Raw genomic sequence first — 27144 nt, forward strand, 5'->3', positions numbered from 1 at the left:
CAATAAACATCTGAGAAACAGTTTAATATTATATAAATCTTTTCAAAAAATAAAACATGAGGGATCTCTACCAAACTCGGTTAATGAGATTAGTCAAGATCAGGCAAGGAATATGGGAGAAAGTAGAGGTTAATCTCACTTTATGAATATATATGCAAAAATGGTCAGTAGATATAAACAAACTGAACTTAAGAACAGATATATCTATATCTATGTTTGTCTGTCTGTCTATATCTATCTGTCTACCTACCTATCTGTCATCTATCTATCTGATTATAGGAGTGTAAAGATGATTTAACATTAGAAAACCTATTAATGTAATTCATCACACTTACAGAATAAAGGAAAAGAACATATGGTTGTGTTTATTAGTGACAGATATGTCTATATTATTATAGATACATCCATATTATTTATAGACGAATTTCAACAACATTGAAGGGAATGAGTACTACTAAGCTCAGTCTGCTGGTTACCTCTGGAAAGAAAGATGAGGAGAACGAGGAAGGGAACTGAGGAAGACTAGGCGGGGGACTTTGTACCATGCCTTTTTGTTTTAAGATCCTAAGTAAATCTGACAAAATATTAAGATTTGACAGATGAGCAAGAGCTATATGGCGTTTATTATAATGGTCTTTATACTTTTCTGCAAGCTGTAAAAAAAAGGAGTTTTAGCTGGTAGTACCTGCCTAGAAGTTTTTCAATAAAAATCTGTTATTCATTTTTTGACTTCAAAATATAGATACAAAATAGGACCCTGAAATACACACACACACATCTTTAGGCCCTGATGTCTACTGCTTTTTTTTTTTTTATTGAGGTAACATTGGTTTACCACATCATATAAATTTCAGGTGTACATCATTATATTTCGATTTCTGTGTAGATTACGTCATGTTCACCACCCAAAGACAACAGCCTGCTGCTGTTGACTATCCCCTCATCTGACACTCGTCTTCGGATGGGGCTGGAGGAAATGTGGATAGAGCTGATTTAAATGCTTCGTGTGTAAGACTTTTTTTCTCTACATATGAGATGTAATAATAGAAATAGAAGTAATAAAACTATTTGGTTTAAGATGTTGAACTGAACATATTCATCCTCTCTGCTGAGACATCAGTAAAATGATAATTAAAAAATGAAAAAATATCTAGTCTTACAACAGTTTACATGCAGATTACGAAACAAGAGACTTGGACAGATTTTGGAAGTCAGTTGCAGATGAAAGGGTTTTGACCCATGAGGTGAAGTGAAGAAACGCAAAGCCCACAATTTGCATGGAGGACACCATGGTGAGGAGGCTGCTGACCTGCCTAGAAAGATCCCTGGAGCGGCTCCAGTGCAGAGACTGCAGATGAAACAGAGGGCAGGAGTGTGAAGGGCACAGAGCCCTGGGGTTGGTGGGTGCTCTTGTGGCACATTTGATCCTCCATTCTCTTTCCCTAACTCCCTGTTACCAGCCTCTAGCAGGACTGCAGGCATTCAGGCATCTGGACCACTTCCCCTCCCCCAGCCTCATCCTACTATATAAACACTAGGGGAAAATGGCAAGTGTTTCTGAAGAAATGCACCAAACTATGTAGGGAGAACCGTGGAAGTGTGGCTAGTAGCGCCTGGGAAGAAGGTCTTCCACGTTCTACCATTTGGTGGTAGCGGTGCCAAATCTTATCCTCTCACACAAAAATCACTCAGCAAACCCGCCCACCCCCACCAGATCCACAGGGCTCCCAGGGAGCCCTTCCATTTTATTAGGCTTAAATAGGAATAAACAATCATGGATTGTTTTGAAGAAACTCTGTTATAGAGAAAAGAAAGCCAAGGAAACGGAAAATTTGACCCTGGAGGAAACTGGTAATTCAGTAGACAGACGTCAACTTCTTTTTTAACCTCATTACTATATGTAAAGAAATTAGAGATTACATTATTCTTGTAAAACGAGAATCAGATGCTATGATAAAAGAAAATAAGAAAGAACTCTTAGAAATACAAATCAATATGTAAATACAAGTCAAATAGTGAAAATACAAATAAATTAATAGAAGTGTTGGAAGAGGCATTGTTTTCTGAAATCTACATACCCAGGCAGATTATCAATGCAGACGGAGGGCAAGCAAAGGCACTTCTAGACACACAGGGGTCCAGGAACTTCACCTCCTCATGATTCTTACTGGAGGATGAGTGCTGAGTAGAGAGAGGAAATAAGTGACCCAGGAGTGAGTGCAAACCAGGACTACAATAAAGGCAATCCCAGGAGGCAGTGCTGTTGCCCTGCAGGGCGGTCAGTTCTGATTGAACAGGAGGGTGCAGTGCTCAGGGCTCTGAGGCTAAAGACTCCTTGTCTCGGGGAGCATGATCAGCAGTCTGGACAAACCAAGGATACCATAAAGGCCAAGATAGAAAAAAAACAGGGTAAAGAAGTTAGAAACTCCAAACAAAACCAAGGGGATGTTTAAAAAGGGAAATATAATCATAGCGTAGTTCTTCTGCAATGAACAACATTTATATAGTTATGAGAAAACAAACGCCACAGATTGTTTTTTGACTTTTGAAATCAACAGAGACAAAGCAGAGAAGACTATTTTGGGTTAATATAGACATAATATAAAAGTCAGCAATCTTAACATTTTAATATCTTGTGAGAGGATGGTGCTGATAAAAACACACAGCCTCATTTGCAATAGCAGTCCCAAATTGGTGAGTCAAAAAGTAGGGCCAAAAATAAATGGTTTACAGATGTGGGGGTAAATACCTCTCCAGGGAGCAGAAATATTCCAAATTTTGGTGGAAATTCTCCTTTGGAAAATGTCCTTAGAACATGTGGTAAATCCCATTAGTTTAAAAAGCATCATTGGTGGCCCATTTTTACTTTTTTTGGAATTGGTCAAAAGTCACTGAGAACCCAAACTAGAAAACAAAGTTAAAGATAAAGCTGGGTAACATTGTAAGAAAAGCATGACATGACCATGAAGTAAAGCTAACTGGTTTCTTTGTGTGGCTTATAAACTGACTCTAACTCAACCAAAAAGCTTCAAGCAATGAAACTGTACCTGGAATAGAGGCTCAGGGTTTTAAAGGGGTATTGGTACGACAGCACTCCAACATATAATCTTCTCACGCCTTGTTTTATTCTATTATGCTATTCAAATATGAAGGCATATATTCGGAAAAAGAATGTTTAACACATTCTAAACTTAAATTGGAAATTATGAATTTAGTTCTTTCTTTTCAGTTGAGACGTAAAGAAGCCATCTTTGAAGCTAGAAAGAGGGAGAATTAATCAGGTGTCTATTTCTTCTCCCATCTTTCTAGATGCATGGTAATGGGTAGCTCCCCTTCCTAGCACTGATAATCTGGTAGAAAGTTCAACCGAGCCTATTGAGAGAAGGAAACAGAAAGCAGTTGTATAAATTCCTTCATGTAAAAGGGAATGCTCTTCAGCTTTGCTGGCTACTTTCAGCTCTGGCCACAAACAGAGAACTGATTTTGGAGTAAAATCCAAAATCCAGTAAAATCCATGGCCCTGGCCTTAGAACGTGAAGCACTGGGGCTAAGCCGACTGTGTGTAGGCCTCTGCACAGCCCTCCACCCTGCCCTGGGCTGAGCTCCAGCTCCCTGCAGGGCGGCGTGGCTGTCCTGGCTGCTTTGTCAGTGCCGAGAGACGGGGACATCTCCCTCCCTCTCTTAGAGAGGTTGATCAGTTCCTTCTGCCTCCACGCAAGTGGAGTTAAAGCAACAAAAGAACATTCATTTATTCTTTTTAACCAATAAGCATGTATGTATTGCATCTGTGGCGTCTTTTAACAGCTTTGAGATATGTTATATACAATAAAATTCACCCATTTAAAGTGTCCAATCCAATGGTTTTGAGTATATTTATAGAGTTCTGCAACTATCACCATAATCTAATTTTAGAACATTTTCATCGCCCTGAAAAGAAACCTCATACCCATCAGCGGTCACCCCCCTTCCCTCGCCTTCACGCAGCCCTGGACAGCCACTAATCTGTGTCCTGTATCCATAGATTTGCCTATTCTGGACATTTCATATAAACAGATGATACAATATTTTTTTTTTTATGACTGGCTTCTTTCAGTTAGCATAATGTTTCCAAGGTTCATCCATATTTTTTTTGTAGCATGTATCAGCACTTCATTCCTTTTTAATGCCAAATAATATATTCCATCACTAAATTACATTTTATTTATCCATCTGATAGTCACATTTTATTTATCCTTCCAGCTGATGAACACTTGGGTTGTTTTGGCCTTTATGAATACGCTGCTATGAATATTCATGTGCCGGTCTCTGTGTGGGTATATGTTTTCAATTCTTTTGGGTAGCTGCCTAGGAGTAGAGTTGCTGGATCATATGCAAACTTTGGTTAACATGTTGAGAAACCACCAAACTTTTCCAAGGTAGCTGCACTATTTAACGTTCCCACCAGCAATGTTTGAAGCTTCCAATTTCTTCATATCCTTGCCAACACTTGCCATTGCCTACTTTTTAAATTATATTCATTCTAGTGGGTGTGAACTGATATCTCATTGTGGTTTTGATTTGCATTTTGCTAATGATTAATGATGCTGAGCATCTTTTCATGTGCTTATCAGCCACTCATAGATCTTCTTTGGAGAAATGTCTATTAAAATCTTTTGCCCAAGTGTGTATTCTTCAAACATTTTTTGCTCACACACTAGAAGAATTTTGAAATCTTATGTAACCCTTCTTTTAATCTAAAATTGATACCTAAAATCTTTCATCATAAGTTTAAATAATTATTAGTGGCAAAAGATGTAATTTCCAGTATTTTAAACACAGACATTTAAAAATAAAATTAAGTTACTCTTTTAAATACATAAAAAGGAATCTAAATACACACCAACATGCTGCCCATCATCATTCATTTAAAAAATGCATAAACAAGCTCTTTCTCCTTCACCAATTTGACAGCTCCTTTTTCTCCTTGAACTCTTATTTCCATGACTCTTTCCCACATTATTTTATCCCTAATATAATATATCTTATGCTTGTAAGTTTTGTATTATAATTCTGTCATTCTTTTCTGCAATAAAAATAGGTGTAAGAATTATAAATTAAATATTTTATTTCATGTAACCATAAGCATCTAAGTATTACAAAGTTTTCTGGATTGAATTATGAATACAAGTACTATTAGAGTGTACACAATTGCTCAAAACATGGCTGTCTCATAAATTGTAGTAAGTAATCATTAAAGAATGAACTTTTATTTGCAATGCATCTCTTAATTCATATATGCATTCATGAATGAATAGTACTGATTGCTAGAATGAATAATAATTCTATTCCTTCTTTTCAAAACACACACACATATATATAATATAAAATTGCTGAGAAATCTTGTTTAAGCTAAATAAGTATAAATGTATACACAAGTATACATAAGTATATAGTAATAGAAGTTTTTACGTTGTTTTATGTTGTTTTAACGTCACTCAATTTTTGAAATCTTTCCAAATTTTAAGCCAAAAAGCACATATTGACCTATTATAAAAAATATTTTAATGATCTATCAGCTACTTAATTGACTAAGTACTCCTTTAATTTTAAGAGCAACGAATTGTAAAGCATCTATCTTGCATAAGGGTTTATCTCTGGATGGTTAAAGCAATTATTCACTCTGTTTCTGGGAAGTATACCAAAAGAGTCTTCACGAAATCTTATCAAGTAACTATAAATTATACCTGTTTATTTTTCACTTAGAGGCACCTTATTTAACTCGTTATACTTAGAAAGGGTTGGAATAGAAATAATTTTAATTTCAATACATCTTTATCAATCCAACGTTAAAAATAAAATTATCTTATATCCCTATCTGATTTAAACGCATTTTCATCAAAACCTTGTTCCTGCAAATTAAGCTCATTCAATTTCTAATGAAGGTGGCAAAGCAGAATTAACACAAGTTTGCAAGCAGATAGACTTTACAAAAGACTACACAGGCAATTGAGGATCTGGAAACAGATTCCCTTAGCACCATCCATGCCTGTGAACCCCTTGGAAAGTCCTCTGAGTCCTCCAGGTGAACACGCGGCTCAGTCTGAAGACAGCTGTGCTTGCTTGGTTCGTGGCAGAGCTAGATGTAGGATCAGGCACCTCCCTCTCAGTTCCAGGACTTTTCCCACTCTTTAACGTCGTTTTCCAAAACCATATAGACTTTCAACAGTATCTAGAGAACATCACATCCAGAAAATTTAGTTATGTGGAAAAGATGATACTTGCTGCATTTAGCTGACTTAGATGAACTGTTTTTTCTTTTTCGAAGTGACAGCAGGCTCTGTTCACCATCGAGGATGGTTACCATAGTGATACCTAGAGACTGTTGGCATGTCTTCTCTCTACTCCAGAGGCCACAGTCTGCTACCATTCCCTGGACATTGAGTTCAAATTCTTAAGTTCCTTTTCTCAAAGGGAAACCAGCAATACATAATTTTAGGAGAGGAATAAAGAACCAAAGTCTTCAGATAGAGAGATATTGGGAGATTGATTCTATTCTTCATGCTCGGGTTTGGGTCCTAGGGGAGTACTGTAAATGGACACAATACCTGCTCTGTTTCAACACTTAATTTTGAAACGAGAGTAAGAGAAGCATCTGCTTTTTTCTCCTTTCTTTCACAATCAACCCATGAAAAGAAAAGATTAGAAGAGAGAAAATAAATTCTATTTTGTCAGGTGAATGGGAACCAATTCACCTAGTAAAATATTGACCTTTGTTCAGCTGTTTATTATTAGCTCTATTCTGCAGGAAAGACGAGTTTAATACAAATAAGCACATACATATTCCCTGAAAACTTCAATTAGTAACTCTCTTTCTTCCCTCAAAAATCTCATTCTGCTGGCTTTTGCTCGTACTGTCTTTGGCTCATATCTGAACCAAGATAGCAAATCTCAGGTTTCAGATTTGGCTCCTTGGCCTGGCTTAGTTAGTGCTTTTTACCTTTACAATGCTTCTGAATCAGAGAATCTCAGGTTGGCAGAGGATTGAGGGGCCATCCAGGGTCAAGGCCAGCTCAGAGGTGGAACGATTCCCTTCTGAACTGCTATTGCTCTGCGCCTGGAGCAGCCTCTTCCACCTTTGGACAGCTCTGAATTTTATGTGGAGCCGAGCCTTCCACCCATCTGTACACTGAAGTGTTAGGGCAGAGCTATGTGCCTTACTTAAGTAATCTTTCTAAATTTGGGAACTAATTTGGAAGAAAATTTTAATTTGGATAACTTCTAAAGTAAGCATTAATCAGTGTAATGGGCAAAAACTTTTTTGGCATAAGAAAAAGAAAGCACTCTGCAAATTGAAATCTCCCAGGCCTGTTCAAAAGCACATCTGTCGTTCTAATGTGATTTGGTAGAGCAGTTTATTAAATTTGCAGGATAAAGTGATACTGAAAGGTGCGGGCCATCTTTTTTGGTGTGCTTTTTTCTCCTCTAGATAATGTAATAATAAAAAGAATTGCTAGTTAGCAATAAGGCACCGAGCCTGTATCAGGAGAGAGATGCTCAAATGCAATTTGGTCCTTATAAATTATTGCAGTGATGGATGACTGTTTTCGGAGCCTGCTAATAACGCAGAGTGTTGACTTATTCGGTTTGTGTCTGTGGTGCTCTGCCTAAATGACCATTATATGGATTACTCTACTTGTATGTGCTGTGTGTATCCTCCACTCTGATTATTGCAGCATTTTCTGGCATCAATATAAAAATTTAAATTTAGTAGGAAAAAAAGAGTGAGAGATCTTATTTGCATAGCACTTCTCAAGAACATTCTTGCACTCTGGTCATAGCAGGAAGCGTCAGAATTCAGACAGAGCTTGACTCAGCTGTGTGACCTTGACCGATATTGTTAAACTCTCTGAACCTCATTTTCTTCCTTTAGAATGAAAATAATATCTCATTAGGGTTCTGCGAGGATTCAATGATATAATATAGCTGAGTGCTTTAGGCATACGATTCAGGCTCTAGTCTAAACCTTAGTTTCTACATCTTTAAAATGAGGATGATTTTAATACCAACTCATTGGGATTTTGTGATGATTAAGTGAAATTATCCAAGCAAATGACTTAGCACAGTGCCTGACACAAAGCTCTTACTAATATTATTGCACACAATTATGCTTCATAAATGTAAATTTTCCTTTCCCTTCTCCTATTACATTATGGGAGTATGGTTTCACTTCCCATCAGTCCTCCTCAGATTCAGTTACCTGGTATTTGGGTTATTCTGCCATTTTGCATCTCTTCTTTCTATTTCCAAGTCTGGTTGGCCTTTTTCCAGTTGGTTGGCACCTTCCTGGAGTGCTAATGCCTGTCAATGCCCAGAATTTCTTTGGCCAAAGTTCAGGAGGGAGAAGACACCCCAAAATAAAGCCTTGGGGTTCTTCTCTGATTTAAATACATCCTGGCCATCGCAGGATTAATTAGTTGTAACCAATATCGATTATATCCCAGTCAAATCATGCCAAGGGAGTGGAGGGCTTTGCTTTGGGCAAAAGCAAACTCCAAGTGCACAGGACGTATGTTGCTTCCAATCTGCCACCATTCCGGCTTATTGTCTGACCATCCTCTCATCCCACCTTTTTTCCTTCATACTCTATGCTCACTGCTCAAGGTCTTCAAGCTTTCTCTCTCTCTCTCTCTCTTTTTTCCCCAAAAGCTATTACCAACCTCACATTCAACCTTAGGTATGAAGGACTGCTATCAGTTTAACTCTTACCTCTTCCACTGATATTGGCATTTTAACAGTGATGGAAGCTAAGAGATGATTCCCTAGTTTGAGCGGTTATTCATAGAAATCCAATCTGAAAGTGAGATGTGACCACACCTTCCCTATCTTTCTGGAATGGCACCAAAAAGGAGCCGAAAGAGGACAGGCCTGCTACATATGAAACTGTAAACTTTAGAGGAAAAACTCCCAGTGAAACTGATGACAGGAACTCCAGGTTCCAGCCCTGGCTCCATTGTTACAGGAGCTGTGGTCTGGGATGAACCCCTTCTGCAGACCTCTTGGCATCCTTGTCAAGAAAGTGAGGACGGTAACACCAGCAAATCTGTCTCTGCTCCCAGGACTGCTGCCGGGATCCAGCGACAGAAGGTGGAAATGCTTGGGAAACCTCGGTTGTCCACGTAAATATCACCACTATCATCTCTGTTATGCGAGGATGCCAAAAGAATCACATGGAAAAGAAATTTGACTGTAGTGAGAAAGAGAAAGGGAAAAACCAAAGCTCATTTTTGGGTGTGAATGCCTCTGCCTCCCTAGGAATTTCTGTTCTGTTCGGAAGTAATTCCCATAGCTATGGTGTGGAGGGAGAGCGAGGAGGGGCAAGCCACTTTGCAAAAAAGGGGTCTTAATCAAAGCAAAGGTTAAGAGCCGTTGACGATGAAGACGGGAGGCCTTGAGTGGAAAACATTTAAATTACTTCCCAATCCCAAGAGTCTATGAAGCATAACATATAAAACACATTTCTAATGATGTTAATTTTTAAAAAACTGGGAAATTCGCTCTTATTGAACTTAACATAGAATTGGAAGATTTTAAAACTATTGCAGCAGATTTGAACAATGGACCAAAAGTATTTATATTTAAGATTAGATTTAAAGAAAATAAATGAAAGTTATATTTTTATGTTTTTAAAAGAGTCACTGTATAAATTAATAGCCTTATTTTTGAAGTTTTTTTTAAGCCAATACAAATTCAATATGAGGTAGCAATGCAAGATTGCTAAAAACTTTTAATGCAGCGTTGGGATGGACTAATAGAAATACGATATCTACTCATTTTTCGAACAATGACAAGAGCGTCCACTTCACAGAGCTGCTGTGAGGCTTAAACGCGATACCTGCACAAAGCAGTTCACTGCCTTCATTTGACCTCTCCCTGTTCTAAAGTCATAGCAATTATTGCTTGTACCATTCTTCTCTTTCTTGTGGCATCTCCTAGGATTTTGCCTTTTATTATTTAACTTCTGCATAGTTCTTTGACATTTCATGTGTGTGTATTTTGTCTGCTTAGCTATTTTTAAAGTGATTTGTTATCCATTTATATATTTTGGTTCATAGTTTTTTCTCTTGATGTAAAACTTACACTCAGTGAAATGCACAAATCCTGTTTACATTCTGAGTTTTGACAAACACATATGCCTGCACAATCCAAACTTTTCAAGACCCGGAACAAGACCAGCAGCATGGAAAGCTCCCTCGTGCCTCCCTGCAGTCATGCCTCACCTCACACTCCCTGAGACAAGCGCTATTCTGATTTCTTTCCCATCACAGATTAGTTCGCCTGTTCTAGAATTTCATACAAATGAATTTATACAGTATGCGTCCTTCATCTGAGACTTCTGTCACTCAGTATCAGTACACGGTTTTGAGATTCATCCACGCTGTGGTGTGAATCAGTAGCTGGCCTTTTTATTGTGCTCAAGTATTTTTCAAGCCCTTTGGGGACAGGGACTGTGCCATAACTCCCTCACCACTCCCCGTGGCATTTGTACAGAATTGTGCACATTCGAAGTGTTCCACTGACATTTGGTGACTCAGTGGATGAATGAACATATGAGTTATTTAATCAATCAATAAGCCATTTAGACATAATCAAGTTTTGCTTTTTAACCCAAACAGTTTCTTACATGTTCAACTTACCAAACACCAACGTTATATATCCTGGTGTCAGAAGCCTGCTTGTTTTACTGTAGGAAGCCAGGGATCCGCCCATTTGCAATTCTGTTGCCGCCTTTGCTGCATTCATGCAGCAGTGAAGCACTGGTGAGAAAGTGAACTGCTGCCCTGGCCTGGCTCCAGCGTGGCTGGGAAAGAGCCAGCCTGGGACTTTGTCTCTTGCAGACGGAAACATTTATCCTCTGTCTTTGCAAACAGTAAATCTCACATTCCTCCGATTGATTTATTAGACCACTGTAAAGGTCAGCAAAGAAATCCAGGTGGCGCATGGAATGTTTTTGTGGCTAGTTGGTACGCAAAGTGCAGAAGCAGCATGTATTTCCTTGCAGTCGGGAAAGCACAACTCAACAAACAGGGCTAGAGCTGTTGGTTCTGACCGATATGGCTGTGATCTGCTGGAAATGACTGCAAATTGAGCCCTTTAATGTCCCCAGCATACCCTCTTACCTCTGTGTCTGGTGACTGTGATTAAGGGCCAGGTACCGTGGAGCAGGCCTCTGGGGAGAAAATACATTACCTAGGCTAGTTCTGTGGAGCCAGCACTGAAGGGTTGGAACCTATTGCCATCATTTCTGCTTGGACAGCAGCAAGTTCCTGTCATTTCGAATACTGCACGTGTTCTGAATACAAACGTGCCTATCATCTTTAATCTATTCAAATGAAATTCTCATTCGTGCTACAATCTAAATTTTATGTAGCCGCATAGCATGCTTTAGGATGCATCACTTCACAATGTGATGCTGTAAAATTAGGCAGCCTTTATGTTACAACGGGGAAAGTTTTTCTTCAAACATATTTCCCAAGAAATGAGGAGATTCATGTATGATGACTCCTAGGGTGAGCATAATATATAAGGAAATAAACTGGTTACAAGAAAGAGGAAATATATTTGTGGTTTCCACAAACTATACATTTTTTTTCATGATTTTACTCATGTTTCTGTTTAAAAACTTAAAGATTTGTAGAAAACATGATAAGCTCCAATAATGAGATGTTAAGTGCCAGCATTTTCTTTTTATTCTTTGTAGCAATTTTTAAGGTCACTTTTTCAAAGAAAATCTATTTACAGGGGTAGAAAATGAAGGTATTTTAATTAGAAAAAAGGTGAAAGTCATGATGGGGTCATTTTAAAGAGTTCAGAATAGCTAATTTGCATTTTAGTTCATTAATCCCATAAAAAGTGTTTTGTAAACTGAGGTTTGGAGCAGTGTCTAAAAAGTGACATCATCAGTTATGTGTCATGTTCCACTGGTAGCCTCCACTTTATTTTACATTGGGACATTTCAGAAACCTGCAACAACCATACAGTTCACTGCCACCACTAGCTGTCCAAATGAAACATGCTCATTGACAGTTTCCTCATGGTGGAGATCAGTTCATAAGGGTGTCTGCAAAACGTGAGGTTCACTGCATGCACGCTACACTCTGCAGACTGCGGTGTGCGATTATCACACTCACAGAGACATATGGAAGCAGCAATTCCGGCGGGGGTAGTGTGTGTAATGAATGGAGTACTACTCAGGCTGGAAGCACATAGAGCAGAGGTCTGAAGGGGCTGTGTGAGCTGGCAAAAATTACTTAGTCTCTCTGGGTTTCGGCTGTTTGCCATGAATAACAATAACCATCCCAGGGGATTTTGTAATTATTAACTAATAGGTATCAGACGCCTCTTATATGGTAGGGAATCCTGCACGTGTTTATTTCCTTCATTCCCCCCCCACCCCCCCTTGCACCGACAAAGTGATCCTAGTTTGCTGACTCTGATGTGTGTACTGGTGGTGAGGTGAACAGAGACTCCTCTGTTGTTCTGGACCAGGACTATTCCCACAGCTCAGTGGTGGCAGACCTTTGCTCTCTTGGTCCCCGGACTGATGCTTTTCACGAGGCCTGCTCTGTCAGAATTCCAGCCTAAAGCCAAGCTTTTCAAAACAAAGCCAATACAGACCTTCCTGGTGTGCCAAGGAGTTTTAGAATAATGAAATGAGAAGTCACCAGGTCCTATCCATCTGAACCTTTCTGAGTCTATTGGAGAAGGAGTAAAATCTTCTCATTGGGTTTTAAGAGTTGCATTTTATGAGCTCTGTCGTAATGTCAATGTATTTTACTTTTTAACTAAATTACCTCAAACAGTCCTTCAGAGGATTACAGACATATTAGGGATAAGCAGAATGGCAGGAATTTTATTAGTGAGTTTTATCTACATACTACTGTGTTTGTTTTGTAAGTAATTGTTATTTCTTAGGTGTGTGTTTTGGTGACAGCATTCAACCAGTTTCATGCTGGCGGAGGAGGTGCTGAAAGGGGAATAAATGCACAAGTGTGTAACGAGATCCAAAAGCCTCTCCCAAAGAAATAACGACACCGTTGCAAACACACTCATGCAGAAACCTTCACGGTAAGGGGAAGAGAAAGTCAAGATTCTTTTTTAAAACAGTTTCTAAAGTCGCTCATTTTACCTTTATTTTGACACACGGAGCAAATGCCACATGGGCATTAAGAGCAAAATGCTGGAAGAGGGCTTAAAAAGAAGGATGACTGGGCAAAATATTTTAAGAAGAGGCAGGCATCCAGCAGAGGAAGGCTGAAGGTAGGGGGACCAACCTTCAGCCCCAGGCTGGGTTCAGGAGCCCTCTAAGCAAGGCTGTAGTGGAGAAGTAAAAAGACCAGAGATCTACATTCATTAATATGGTGGTCTGCCCCTCTCCCCGCTCCCTGTTCACCAGGTTCAGCAAAGGCAGGGGCCCCGCCCTCTCGTTCCTACCCTTTACCACTCCTGTGTGCCTCCCTTCTCAGCTAACCAAAGGATGGCAGCAGGTGCCCCACGGGTTTCTTCTCTCCGCAGCATTGCATTGCCCCTGCAGTATCCATCAGCGTCTCCTTCTTTGTGGGCAGCCTCCTCCGCAGTCAAAGGCTTCAGCCAGGAATGGCAAAAAATGCTGATGGACTTGAGATCCCTGAGGGTGACCTGGAACTCTGAGGGAAGGGAGCTGGCACAAAGGAAATGAATTCATGAATACCTAAGAGTCGGGTATAGGCAGACTCACACACACGGAGTGTGAAACAATGTTTTATATGGAGCAGGTTAAAAAAAAAATCCATTCTGCCACTTTTCATCCACATATGGGTAATTGGGAGCAGACAAAAATATGGCTTATCTAGGTCCCCTCTCCCCTCCTTTCCCAGAGAAGCCTTTCGCTCGGTTGAACCACTGATGAGCGAGAAGACGGGAGGATATGTGGGCTATGAAGACTCGTCAGAATGAGTGCCCGATCATGTCCGCCGGGGCCAAGCAAAATTTAGGACAGCCTCATGGCTTAGGCTTGAAATCCTAGAATGGTTGAGCAGGCATGGACCTATCAATTAAACTATCACTGTTAATGTTTTTAAAGTTGCATTATTTGAGACAATAGAGATTGTTCAGAAACCCCATGAAAGTTCTCTGCTGCTGTCTTTCCATCTACCCTGAAGAGCCAGGTGTCAGAATCACTGGCTTTTAGAGTTGCCAAGGCGATCAGAGGTTAAGCCTCACCCCACCCGTCTGTCGGGAGAGGGGTGCAGTGCCTCCCTGAGCAATTGTGGTTCTCGCTCCCAGTACTGCACCTTCTCAGCATCACCGGGAAAGCGAATCCAGCTGCTCTATTTGAAAACTGCTACCATACGTCTCCTTAGTTTGCGTCTAAAAAAAAATCAGTAAGTTGCACGTCAAATGCTACTCTTATACAAATACAGCAAAAATTAAATGCTTCCTTAGAAAAATCTTAGGTGTCCTATGGAAATCGCTGCAACCCCTCCATGAAACCGGAGCGACTCCCTGACACAAAGTATGCAAAAACGCTCTGCAAACCACAGGGCCGCATCAGCGTGCATTACGGCGTGCACAGTTTCAGGTATCTGGGTGTTTCCTAAAGGAAATCCATGGGTTCCTGATTGTGTCTGTTGTCTATTTATCCGAGTGAGTCGGGAGGAAGAACCATGCGGCTATTTTCTGTCCGCTCCAGAACGAGGTCTCAGGTCTGAGTTCTCCTCCCGGGAGACCACACTCGGTGCTCTGCTCCGGGCTGGCAGCTGCCGCTTTCCTCTGAAAATCAGCCACCTGCACGGCTTGTCGAAATCACCAGGTTGGTGATTCACAGGTGTAAAAGGAGGGAAATGGGCTTTTAGTGTGATGGAGCTGCTGGCATCAAGCAGGAATGTAGCTTGATGAGAAAGATACAGGCGGCGTGTAACAGTCTGAAGCGCCGGGCTGCAGAGCTCGCCGCCGCCTCTGCAAGTCGGTTTTCTCCCCCGTTAGTTTCAAACTCCTTCTCAGCTCTCCTCCACCTACACGCTCCGACTCGCTAAAAGCCTTCGAGGCTTCGTTCCCCAGAAAGAAATGAGAAAATCTAGGAACACTAAAAGGCTGATGTTAACTGCTCCAAGGGTTTAGAAATGCCAAAATCAACACCTACAGTGCCGCAGTTTCACGTGTGTGTGTGCGCGTCTGTGTAGAAGCAGTGCATTAAAGAAAAAGAACCAGAAGAAAAGATGAATTAAAGAAAGTGCCAGAAACAGTTACAAAGAAATAAAGTTCGCTCCATGTATGCGGCATACATGCAACCTTGGACTATCATTTGTATCTTAAGTGTCCTAAACGCCCTGCACTGTCACCAAAAACACCAAGGGGGATGATTAAAGAGGCCCCTGGTGGGGAGGGGGCGAGTTAGGGAGGAGGGTGCCCCGGAGCTTCCGGGAAATGGAAAACGAAGGTGTCAGTAGGGCGTGAGAACTCGTTACTGGGGACACATTAGAATCTGAGGGATACGGGGTCAAGGATTAAGTAGGATAGGGCGGTGGGTAGGGAAAGCAATTGAGTAAGGGGGTACCGGGTCTCAGAGAAAACAGAAGGCCTCAGAGAAGAGGGGAAAGGACGAGAGCCGCAGCACCCAGCCGCCGCTCGCTCGCCCCCGCCTTCCCTTTTGCGCAGAATCCTCCCCTTGGCTGCAGCAGCGCCTGCCCCCACTGGCCCGGCGCGCCGTGATCGATCGCAGGCTGCGTCAGAATTCTCCCCGAGTATAAATAGGGGTGGCAGGACCGCGCCGAGCCGCACACAGCCATCCATCCTCCCCTCTCCTTCTCTTCCCCGTTCTTCTTTCTCTATAGGCCCCCATCTCCGCCGCCAGCCAGGGGGGCACCGACCGCCACCATGAGTTCCTTCAGCTACGAGCCGTACTACTCGACCTCCTACAAGCGGCGCTTCATGGAGACTCCCCGGGTGCACATCTCCAGCGTGCGCAGCGGCTACAGCACCGCGCGCTCCGCTTACTCCAGCTACTCGGCGCCCGTCTCCTCCTCGCTGTCCGTGCGCCGCAGTTACTCTTCCAGCTCTGGCTCCTTGATGCCCAGTCTCGAGAACCTCGACCTGAGCCAGGTGGCCGCCATCAGCAACGACCTCAAGTCTATCCGCACCCAGGAGAAGGCGCAGCTGCAGGACCTCAACGACCGCTTCGCCAGCTTCATCGAGCGCGTGCACGAGCTGGAGCAGCAGAACAAGGTCCTGGAAGCTGAGCTGCTGGTGCTGCGCCAGAAGCACTCCGAGCCCTCCCGCTTCCGGGCGCTGTACGAGCAGGAGATCCGCGACCTGCGCCTGGCGGCGGAAGACGCCACCAACGAGAAGCAGGCGCTCCAGGGCGAGCGCGAAGGGCTGGAGGAGACCCTGCGCAACCTGCAGGCGCGCTATGAAGAGGAGGTGCTGAGCCGCGAGGACGCCGAGGGCCGGCTGATGGAAGCCCGCAAAGGAGCCGACGAGGCGGCTCTCGCCCGCGCCGAGCTCGAAAAGCGCATCGACAGCCTGATGGACGAAATCGCCTTTCTGAAGAAAGTGCACGAAGAGGAGATCGCCGAGCTGCAGGCGCAGATCCAGTACGCGCAGATCTCCGTGGAGATGGACGTGTCCTCCAAGCCCGACCTCTCCGCCGCGCTCAAGGACATCCGGGCCCAGTACGAGAAGCTGGCCGCCAAGAACATGCAGAACGCCGAAGAGTGGTTCAAGAGCCGCTTCACCGTGCTGACCGAGAGCGCCGCCAAGAACACCGACGCGGTGCGCGCCGCCAAGGACGAGGTGTCCGAGAGCCGCCGCCTGCTCAAGGCCAAGACCCTGGAGATCGAAGCGTGCCGGGGCATGAACGAAGCGCTGGAGAAGCAGCTGCAGGAGCTGGAGGACAAGCAGAACGCCGACATTAGTGCTATGCAGGTAGGGCACCATCCAAAACACAGTGGGGGCGGGGAGGGGGCTGCAGAATGGAGTCTTTGGAGTAGGGTGGAGGTGGGGGAGTAGAGGTGAGGACGCGCCCAGAAAGTGGAGACCAGAGATGCGGCATGGGCATACAGCGATTAGGGGTAGGACTTGGCTCTTTGGGGACTGTACAGGAGGGGCGACGCACTTGAAGGGCGGGGTGGGGGCGAGACTGCAGTCTGCGAAGGCGTGGTTGGTGCAGTTAACTCTGTTCTGCAGTAAAGCTGCCCAGCCCTACAGGGTGTTGGGTGGGGTGGGAGGAGGGGTGGGAGCTGGGCGTGGCCTCCGGCCTGCCTCTCTAAGGGCCTGCAGTATCAAGTTGCTTTGCAGCACGGATTGGACCATCTGGTTAATAAATACAGTGAAGAGATCGCATTAGTTCTGAAGGATAACTGTGACCAGCATGCTTTCTGACTAGCTTTACCAACCACTCCCTTCCCTTAGCAGGAGACAGGGATACAGTCAAAATTGTAGCAAGTAATGATGTTCACAGTAAAAAAAAAAATTTTTAAGTATCTTCCTCTTCTGAGGAGAGAAAATAATATAGATACACAGAAAATATTTTAGATAAAGTGAATTTTTAAAAAATCCAGCTATTTCCTTCTCCAATAATGGAGTAATTTCTTGCATGTGACCAGGGTGAAGTTAACCAATGAATGAGAAACAAATAAAGAAAATCAATTTAGTTTCTTGCAGGCATTTTATGATGATCATTAGACAGTATTAATTAAAGAAGATAAAAGAGAATTTTTCTTCAGCTTTTTGGATTTTTTTTTTTTCCATCTCATGCTTCATGAAGCTGGATTTTTTTTTTTTTTAGGAAGGAAGGAAAGGTTACAAAAGAGAAAGGGCGGTTGTTTTAGGGGAGATTTTATTGAAGGTGTGCACTTTGATTTGCACTAACCCTAGGCCTTTGCAGCTGTACTTGTGTAAAATGAGCGCAGTGGGGATTTATGCTTGGATTTCTTTTCTTTTCTTTTTTTGTCTTCCAACAGGACACAATCAACAAATTAGAAAATGAATTGAGAACCACGAAGAGTGAGATGGCGCGATACCTGAAGGAATACCAAGATCTCCTTAACGTGAAGATGGCCTTGGACATCGAGATTGCAGCATACAGGTAAAACCAGGGGCCAAGGGAGCAGCCATCCAGCCTTAGGAAGAAAAGCAGATTTCATTTATGGTGAATCAGAAACGTTCAAGAATAGTCCTTTGAAATAATTAAGCGCTTTCTGGCTGTTTCCAAGAAGGTATATAGACATATATATATAAGAATTTAACCCTGTAATAATGAGTCCTGTTCTTAGCTTCCCATTACATTTTAAATCTAAGGGACAGGACTATCTTAAGTGGTTTTTTATTTTTTCTGGTCTTAGTCACAACATTCCCAGCCATTAAGGTTTGACAATTCCCAGCCCTGCTCACCTGCCTCTCAAGGTGGCATTGGGGGAAGATGGGCTCAGAGTGAGTCATTCAACACACTTCCTGGGTTCAGTGTTAGTTAACCCTACCTCCCTCTGCCTCCCCAGGAAACTCTTGGAAGGTGAAGAGACCCGACTCAGTTTCACCAGCGTGGGAAGCATAACCAGCGGCTACACCCAGACCTCCCAGGTCTTTGGCCGATCTGCCTACAGCGGTTTACAGACCAGCTCCTACTTGATGTCCGCCCGCTCCTTCCCAACCTACTACACCAGCCACGTCCAGGAGGAGCAGATCGAGGTGGAGGAGACCATTGAGGCTGCGAAAGCCGAGGAAGCCAAGGACGAGCCCCCCTCTGAAGGAGAAGCTGAAGAGGAGGAGAAGGAGAAGGAAGAGGCTGAGGAAGAGGAGGCAGCTGAAGAGGAAGAAGGTATGATGAGAAACAAGTCCTTACAACTTCAAGTGCAAACTGAGCGTGGGTGTTTGTTAGGAGATGGATAAGGTTTATGCCAAGGAAGTTTTATTCATATATGAGTTTAGAATGTTAAATAATACAGTTATCTATTTATTCAACAAGCTCCTGGTGAGCATCTGATTTCTCACATTAGCCGTCCTCCCAGAGGCACACATCTCTGCTTAGGTTGGTAGTTTTTTGAAAATAACATTTAAAAATATTCCCCTACTGCTGTCTTTTTATTCCTATGAAGCGTTGTAACATATATTCATTTAACACAGCGCGTTGGTGTCCTAAAGAACAAAAGTAAGTACCAGACACATAATAAAAGAGAAACTGATGGTCCTGGAAAGGAGCAGAGCTTCTGGTCCCTAGAAGTACTCTCATTCTGTTTAAACGCGTGTTCAGTGGGGAATTATGCCTGGCGGCATTGTTGGTGGCATGTGCTTTGGGGGCGTGGAGCTGCGAGGTTTGGGGGAAGCATTCTGACATTTGTGTTTTCCCACAAAACCTTAGCAGAAATGTTTTGACTGGACTTCCCCTGGATTTGGAGTTTGTAAATTTTCTTTTTATGTTAAAGCTGCCAAGGAAGAATCTGAGGAGGCCAAGGAGGAAGAAGCAGGAGGTGAGGGTGAAGAAGGAGCTAAAGGCGAAGAAGAAGCAAAAGTTGAAGAAGGAGCTAAAGTTGAAGAAGGAGCTAAAGTTGAAGAAGGAGAAGAAACCAAAGAAGCTGAGGAGGAGGAGAAAAAAGATGAAGGTGCCGGGGAGGAGCAAGCAGCCAAGAAGAAAGATTGAGCCCCCCTTTCCTTAATTATTCCAGGAATATTCTCCTGAAATCAGGTCAATCCCATCACCACCCAACCAGTTGAGTTCCAGATACTATATGAATTAAGAAGTCAATACATGTATAATTCTGAGGTGACTCAGGTTGGACATTCAATGTTGTGCTATGACTTTTCTCCTTATGCAGAGTATTGTTTGCTTGCAGAGTGGCTTCCTGGCTTGCTGCCAGCCTGTGCATGGTCCACGCTTCTGAGTTCAGGATCTATGGCAATGTGAATAATTCAGATGTTTACAATAAAAAAAACACTAACATGAATAAATGAATTCACTAATGTTAATGTTAAACTTCATGGAAAAAATAGTCCTTTGAACCTTTGGTGGTTAGAAATTAAAGACCTCGAATTATGTGCAATAAATAGTAAATAAAGTTACACTGAATGACATTTCTTGCTGTGGTTGTTGACTTAATTAAAATATCTTAAAGATGGCACCAATATAAGTCATATACAAGTGGACTATTGAACTCCAATTCTTGTAAGTCAAAATTTCAACCATTACAATGCCTTTTTCTCTCTTAATTGGTAATTGGAGGGATGCAGTTAGGTCATGACCATTCATGAAATCTCTGCCCTCAGAAATGTTACTGATAATACATTTGAGTGAATAGAGTCTCTGACGCTCTTTTTCTCTTATAAATAGCAATAAACTTTGCCCAATAAAATCTTCTATATAATGTTGGGAATGGCTTTGTTGGAGGTAATTCTGAAATTATGTGATAAATATAGCCTTTATGGTAAACAGGTAACTTTAACCCTAGTATATAACAATGAATGCAATATTGATAGATTATGAATCTCACTCATCCATCACTAGAACTACATTTAAAAAATATAGTCTAAATATTACGGGCAGAAGTTAAAACCCAAGCAAATGATATAATCAGAAGGAGTAATTTTTTTATCAATGTGTAATTTGGGATGGAGAGAGTAAGAACATTGAAGGGTATTTGCTATTGCAAACATGTTGCCTGCAATCCTGAGCTCATGATTCAGTGTGTTGTTAGCTTAATTCTGTTGCCTCAAGTAATGCCACCCATCTTAGACCTCTTAAAATCTGTGGATACAGATAATGAAATTGTTATGAGTCACTAAAGGGGGGAGATTATATACCTGTTTGTTACGTTGCCATTGCTCTGCATGTCTTTATTGGGAAATATGTGGATTTCAGTGATAGCTCTAACTGGTTGGACATTGCATCAAATACATACCTGTCCATCCTCCCCACCCACTGTGAAGTTATGAAAGCTCTTGCACTTGCACTTGTTGTGGAATGTGGATGAAATTATTGATTATCTGCTGTTCTGCTTCTGTTCTTACCCAATTGCTTTGTCAACTAATTTCATTCAATATTTGTTCTTTAGACAACTTTTAAAAGTCATGAATTTAACCTGAAAGCAAAGTGATCTCGTTTAAAGTTATCTGATCTCTTCACATTGCCTATTCTAGTTAAATATATGTCACCAAGCAAGTAGGTAAAATATTTCTTTATCTACCATGATGCTATGGATTTGAACTATGAAGATTCTCAGTACATCTGCTACTGTAAAGACTAGGTGTTGCCTAAGAAACCAAGCTTTTCACATTTATGTTCATTAAATATGGATGATGCACATGGTAAATCTCAGATGCAAATTACATGTAAAAAAGCTACTTTAGCCAAATGGGAACAGCTGTGCGTTTGAGAATTACTTGAAGTAAGAACACTGTACCATACTCTATTCTGTGTGCCATAATAAAACACTGAAAAACTTAAACCAAATGGATTTGAAGTCTTTGAAAAAATTTCCTCAAATTTGGTAACTTGGTCAGTACCCCTCCAGCTTCTCCCCCCAGCAGTCCGGTTCTCTTTCAGTCTTTCCTCTCCCAGTTAACGACACCACTCCCCACTCATCTAATTCTGTAAACCAGAGACCGGGCGTGATCATACCTCCCACTTCCTCTCTGCAACCCCTAGTCTAATCTATCACCAAGTCCTATTGATTTTCCTGCCTGCATACCTTGAATCCATCCACATTTCTCCATTTACACTACCACCATGCTAAGGACTCTTCCAGTGTCTACTCTTGTCCTCTTTCAATCAGCACACTACAGGGATCTACTGCTTTGAAAAGGAAATTTTGATCATGCTGTCCCCTTGATTAAAACCCTCCAGTAGATTCCCATTTCTTTTAATATAAAAACCAAAATCTTTGGGGGCCAGCCCAGTGGTGCAGTGGTTAAGCGCACATGTTCTGCTTCAGCAGCCCGGGATTTGGCGGTTTGGATGCTGAGTGCGGACATGGCACCACTTGGCAAGCCATGCTGTGGTAGGGGTCCCACATATAAAGTAGAGGAAGATGGGCATGGATGTTAACTCAGGGCTAGTCTTCCTCAGAAAAAAGAGGAAGATTGGCAGCAGATGTTAGCTCAGGGCTAATCATCCTAAAAAAAAAACCCCACAAACCCCCCACAAAACCCCAAATCTTTAAGGTGATCTTCAAGGTATGCATAGACCTGACCCTGAACTACCTCTCCAACCTCACCCTATGTATATTCCCCTGCCCCTCATTTCCAGCGCTCCAGCCAACCTGGACCCTTCTTCTCCCACCTGCCACAACATTTTGCTGATTTCTCTGTCTAGAGTGCTCGTCTTTTCTTTCCTTTCTTCAACCTTGCCCAGATTTAGGCTCCGTTGTCATTCCCTTGGGGAAGACTTCCCTGACTAGGCCAAATTACTCTATTAAATGGGTTCATAAGACCACGTAGACTTGTACACATGTGTAATTGGCATCTATTTCTATGATCGTTTGAAAATGTCCGCATTTTCCGCCATAGTGTGATCGTCAGAAGCAAGGCAAGCAGACCTCTTGCTCACATTTTATCTCCAGCATCTAGCATAGCTCCTGCCACAGTCTACTATAAATATTGATTGAATTAATGACTTCTCGATAGATCAAAATGCCTCAGGGATGACTAAAAAGCCAAGAGTATTCAATAATCAGTCCCAGTCTAGTCAACACCTGTGGAAACAGCAGAGAGCCAAGAATTGAGTGTCTATTCTGGATTCTAGAGTTTGTTAAAAAGCGCAGGCCTTCCCCATCCCTATCCCCACCCCCACGCTGGCCTCAATCTTCTTAGCTACATAAGGGTCAGCAGTTGATGTCTCAGATGCTGTCTAGATTCAGGATTCAAAATTTCCTTAAAAACTTTCATAAACTCAGGCTAAATGGGTGATTGGAAAACATACATATAGCTATATGTTCACACTAAAATCCATCATTTAGAGGGAATTGCTAAACTTAGTGTAAAGTCTCATTTCTAGCATTAAATTGGTAAACAATTAATTTGATTCCTTTTTTTCCCACATGGAGATTCTAGTGCTGTCGAAAGAGTTGCTGTCTCCCAGGCCCTGAGCTAAGTGCATTGTCTGTATTAGCTCATCAACTGCTTTCTTACAACAATGTTATGTCCAGTAGGATTATCATCCCCATTTTACAGATGAAGAACTAAGGTTAGGTGACTCGACCAAGGTCACACAGCTAGTTTGTGGCAACACTGGTGTTGAGACCTTGCAGTTCAGCTCTAAAGTCCATGCTCTTGACGGCTCCATCACATTCCTCTCCTTTGCAGTCCGGCTTGGGAGGTGTCCTCGTGGAATCAGAGCATATTTTCACAGGCACGTGTTGTGACAGTGGCTTGGGAGTTTTCACACAATTATTGGAATTCTTACAATGCAGTCCTTCTACCATTCAAGGGGCACATTTACATTCATAATGTTCCATTGTAGTTACTTAGGATGCTCAAGCTTTTCTTTAATTCCTTTGATTATTTATGTCCATATCTTAATTCTTCTGCTTAATTTTAAGCTGTTGTAAGGCAGGAACTAGGTTGTATAAATAGAAAGGAATTTGAAGTTTGTCTTCAAGGATCACCAACTTTCAGGATGCTGGTTTTCATGGTGTTATTCTTGTATCTGGTCACAATTTTGTAGTTTTGTTCACATTTGACTGGTCCTCAATTGTTTCTTCTCCTTTTCCTCCTTCTGCTCTTCCTTTTCTTCATCCTCCTCTCCCATTTCCACGTCTTGTTGTTGTAAGCTCTTTCAAATTATTTTGGGAAGAGGAGAAAGTTTGACCGAATAAGTAAATATCTTTGTTTCCTTCCACAACACCCAACAAAGTGCTTTGAATTTGACGGAGATCTTAAGTATTTCTAGAATGTCAAAAGTTATTATTTGTGAGAACTTTGCATAAACATGGCCAGGATGGAATGGAGAATTTCTTCTTTCTCCCTTGGGGACAGACTGTGAGAGATCAAAATTGGTCCAGTCATGATTCATAATTGAAAGGGGTTTCCAACTGCAAATGCAGGATGTTTTCCTCTTCGGGGGAAATTCACATAGCAGTGAATTACACAAGCTATGCAGCTGGGGCCACTTTCAGTTTAAGGTCCTCTAGAAAATTCCCACTGAAGAGTTGTACGTGAGAGCTAGAAAGCCAAAGGTAAAGCATCATGAGAAGAAAGAAATTCAGCAGCCCCAGAAAGTAACTATCAGTAGCCTATTTCAACACAGATAATTATTTGTATATGGAGGGTTTTAAAAGAAAGCAATATTAAAAACAAACTTAACAAAGAAAAAATATCACATTTCGTCCATTCAGTCACCGTTACTTCCATTTATATGTTCTTCTTTAGCCCCTGCTTCTATTCACTTAGATTTTGACGTAGCTTTTCCATTCATTCCACACATATTAATCATGCACTTTGTACCAGGCTCTGTTCTAAGCACAAGGAATACAGGCACAGGGAAGAAGGCAGACAATATCCCCGTTTTCAGGGATTACAGTGGGGTGTGTGTGTGTGTGTGTGTAAACAGACAATGAACAAATAAGGAAGTTAATAGGTAAGTGACATTGGATCCAAGCCAGACGTGCAATGATGTGGGGAAAAAGAGTGTTCCAGGTGGAGCTTACAGCAAGTGAAATAGCCTGGTTTCTTTGGATCCAGAAAAATGTTGTAAGCTCATTGGTGAATATTAAGAATGAGACAGCAAGTCGGAGACAGGGCTGAGAGAGGCAGGCAAAGGCCAGGTTATGCAGGGGCTTGTAGATCAAGGGGTTTAGATTTTATTTCTTGTACAATTAGAAACTTTTGAAGGGATTAAGCAGGGGATGGTGACATGATCAGATTTCCATTTTATAAAGACCGCTCTGGCTGCTGTGTAGTGAATGGGCTTTAGGGAAGCAAGAAGCAAAGTAGAGAGTAACTAAAAGACTGTTTTGGCCCAGATAAGAGTATGGTAACTTAGAAAAGGGCAGTCAGTAGCAGGAGAGATGGCATGATGTGGTGTGAAGTTTCTTTTACTGACAGAATGAATGCATGGAGAGAGAAAGTTGTAAACAGTATCTTATTTTTGATAACTACATAATATTTCATCAAATTAATATGTAGAATGTACTAGTTTCTATTGCTGCATAACAAATCACTCCAAAGCTTAGTAACTTAACCCCAATCACTCATTATTTCTTCGTTTCTGCAGATCAGAGGGTTGGGAAAGGCTTAGTTGGGATGTTCTGGCTTTGGGTCTCTAATGGGGTTGCAGTCAGATGCTGGCTGAAGTTACTGTTATCTGAAGGCGGAACTCAGCCTGTAGAATCTACTTCAAGGTGGCTTACCCATGGGGCTGGCACCTTCTTCTCCATGTGGGCCTTTCTATGGAGCTGCTTGAGGATCCTTACAACTTGGCCGCTGGTCTCCCCCAGAGCAAGGCTTCCAGGAAACCAAGGCGGTAGTTGCAATGTCTTTTATGGTCTGGCCTCAAACGACATACCATCACTACCGCTGTATTCTAGTGGTCACAGAGACTGTCTGATTCAATGTGGGAGGACGTAAACACTAAGAGGGAAAGATCACTGGAGGCTGCCATAAGATAGTGGGCATGTGATTATTTCTTTTATGAACAACAATCATCCATTCAAGAGATTCTAAAACAATTCCAGCTCCAAATATTTTTTCTTGTTGTTCTCATCAGTGTACTCATTTTTATTTGATTAGGTGTCCCAATTTAAAAATATCTTTTAAGACAGCTTGGCAATGAATATCTTCATCACTGGATATCACATTTGCCCTTCTATTAAAGTATTTCTTTAGCAATTCCCCTATGGAATTATGTGTTCAAAGGGTCTTATGTACACTTGGATAGCTTCTGATAGGTATCCCTATATTTTTTTCTATAAAGCTTGATGGCTATACTTCAAGGCCTTAGCTTTCCTACATTAATGCATTTGAAATGAAATATGTATTACTTTAGTTAATTGGGATAAATAGGGTGGCAGCTAATACACGACTCATGTAAGTTGTGACAGAAAAAAGTGTTTATTGTTTTGAGAGGCGGTCAAATCCATTTCAGTTGAACCTTAGACTTTTTTTTCAAATAACTTAGATTCTAATATAGGATACACATGGTTTTAAATGGGGCACTTCTAATAAACAAAAGTTATGTTGATTATAAGTAGTCTTAAATATGAAGTGACTTTATTAAAAAAAAGCTGAGATGCTGTAGGTGAGGATCAGGTTTCTTGTAGCTATTAAAGACATTTTCATTTGTGTATTGATGGCCATTAATCCCTTTGCTCTTAGCTAAATGTATTCTTTCAATCCATAACCACACCACATCCTTATAATCTCATATGGAGTATGAGCCATTTCCTGATATGACCATTAAAAAAAAACAACTAGCAGGATGCTTTGATGCAGCAAAACTAACATTCCCTTCTTACTCTACATCTGGCCTGCTAGTAAAGACAGAAACCTGATATTAAAACTCTACCCGCGTTTTACCTAATTACTTCTGGTTGGAGAGGAAGGAATGATCTGCTCATTTTGACTTGTTAGTTTGTTTCTAATCATTTACTCACTGGAAAACCCCACCTCTACTACAGAGGTTAGCCCCGCCGCCCCCCAATGGAGGAGACCTCCGCCTTCCTTTGTTCTCTTCCCTCAGCTACGCACACACGCAGGAGAAAGTGTGTGAGAGAAAATCTCAACTGTAAGCCACAAATCATTCACACAGTTTGACAGAAAAATTGGTGCCAGACATGTGAAGTCATAGGGCGATTCTGAGCTGAGAATAAAATGCACGGCATTCCCCAGGCACCGACACAACGTGTTTGTCAGCTGGCCCCGGGGGTTGGCTGGGTTCTTAGGACTAAGAGCCCTGATAACGTGCACCTGCTGCGAGAAGGCGCGTGCGGGAGGGAGCGGAGCGGAGCTTGAGCCGCGTCTCCAAGGGACCACTTTAGTGACTCAGTAGGAGCACCTGGGCAAGGTAAAGGGGCCAGAGCCTCGGCTTGTTCTCTGCTTCCCCTCTGTGCGCTTGCGCCTGCCCCCAATTCCTGCCGGTCCCACCTGAACAGTAGGACTCAGAAACGGGCAGCGTGACTTGCGAAGTCTCCAGACGTTAGCAGTGGA

General features: G+C 42.0%; 1 protein-coding gene across 1 annotated transcript; it reads left to right on the forward strand.

Moving 5' to 3' along the window:
• Positions 1–15891: 15891 nt before the first annotated feature.
• NEFL (neurofilament light chain) lies at positions 15892–21398 on the forward strand. Its single transcript, XM_046657084.1, has 5 exons — positions 15892–16938; positions 17976–18100; positions 18510–18829; positions 19434–19478; positions 19545–21398. The coding sequence occupies exons 1-5, from the start codon at positions 15892–15894 to the stop codon at positions 19646–19648; spliced, it is 1641 nt and encodes a 546-aa protein (XP_046513040.1). The 3' UTR covers positions 19649–21398.
• The last annotated feature ends 5746 nt before the right edge of the window (positions 21399–27144 follow it).

The sequence above is a fragment of the Equus quagga genome, chromosome 3, assembly GCF_021613505.1.
Source record: "Equus quagga isolate Etosha38 chromosome 3, UCLA_HA_Equagga_1.0, whole genome shotgun sequence".
Lineage (NCBI taxonomy): Eukaryota > Metazoa > Chordata > Mammalia > Perissodactyla > Equidae > Equus > Equus quagga.

Bases quoted from the DNA above. Each gene is read 5' to 3' on its own strand.
- NEFL (XM_046657084.1), top strand. From the start codon at position 15,892: ATGAGTTCCTTCAGCTACGAGCCGTACTACTCGACCTCCTACAAGCGG. The intron at 18,101-18,509 runs GTAAAACCAGGG...CTGCCTCCCCAG, and splicing joins ATCGAGATTGCAGCATACAG to GAAACTCTTGGAAGGTGAAG. The intron at 18,830-19,433 runs GTATGATGAGAA...TTTATGTTAAAG, and splicing joins GGCAGCTGAAGAGGAAGAAG to CTGCCAAGGAAGAATCTGAG.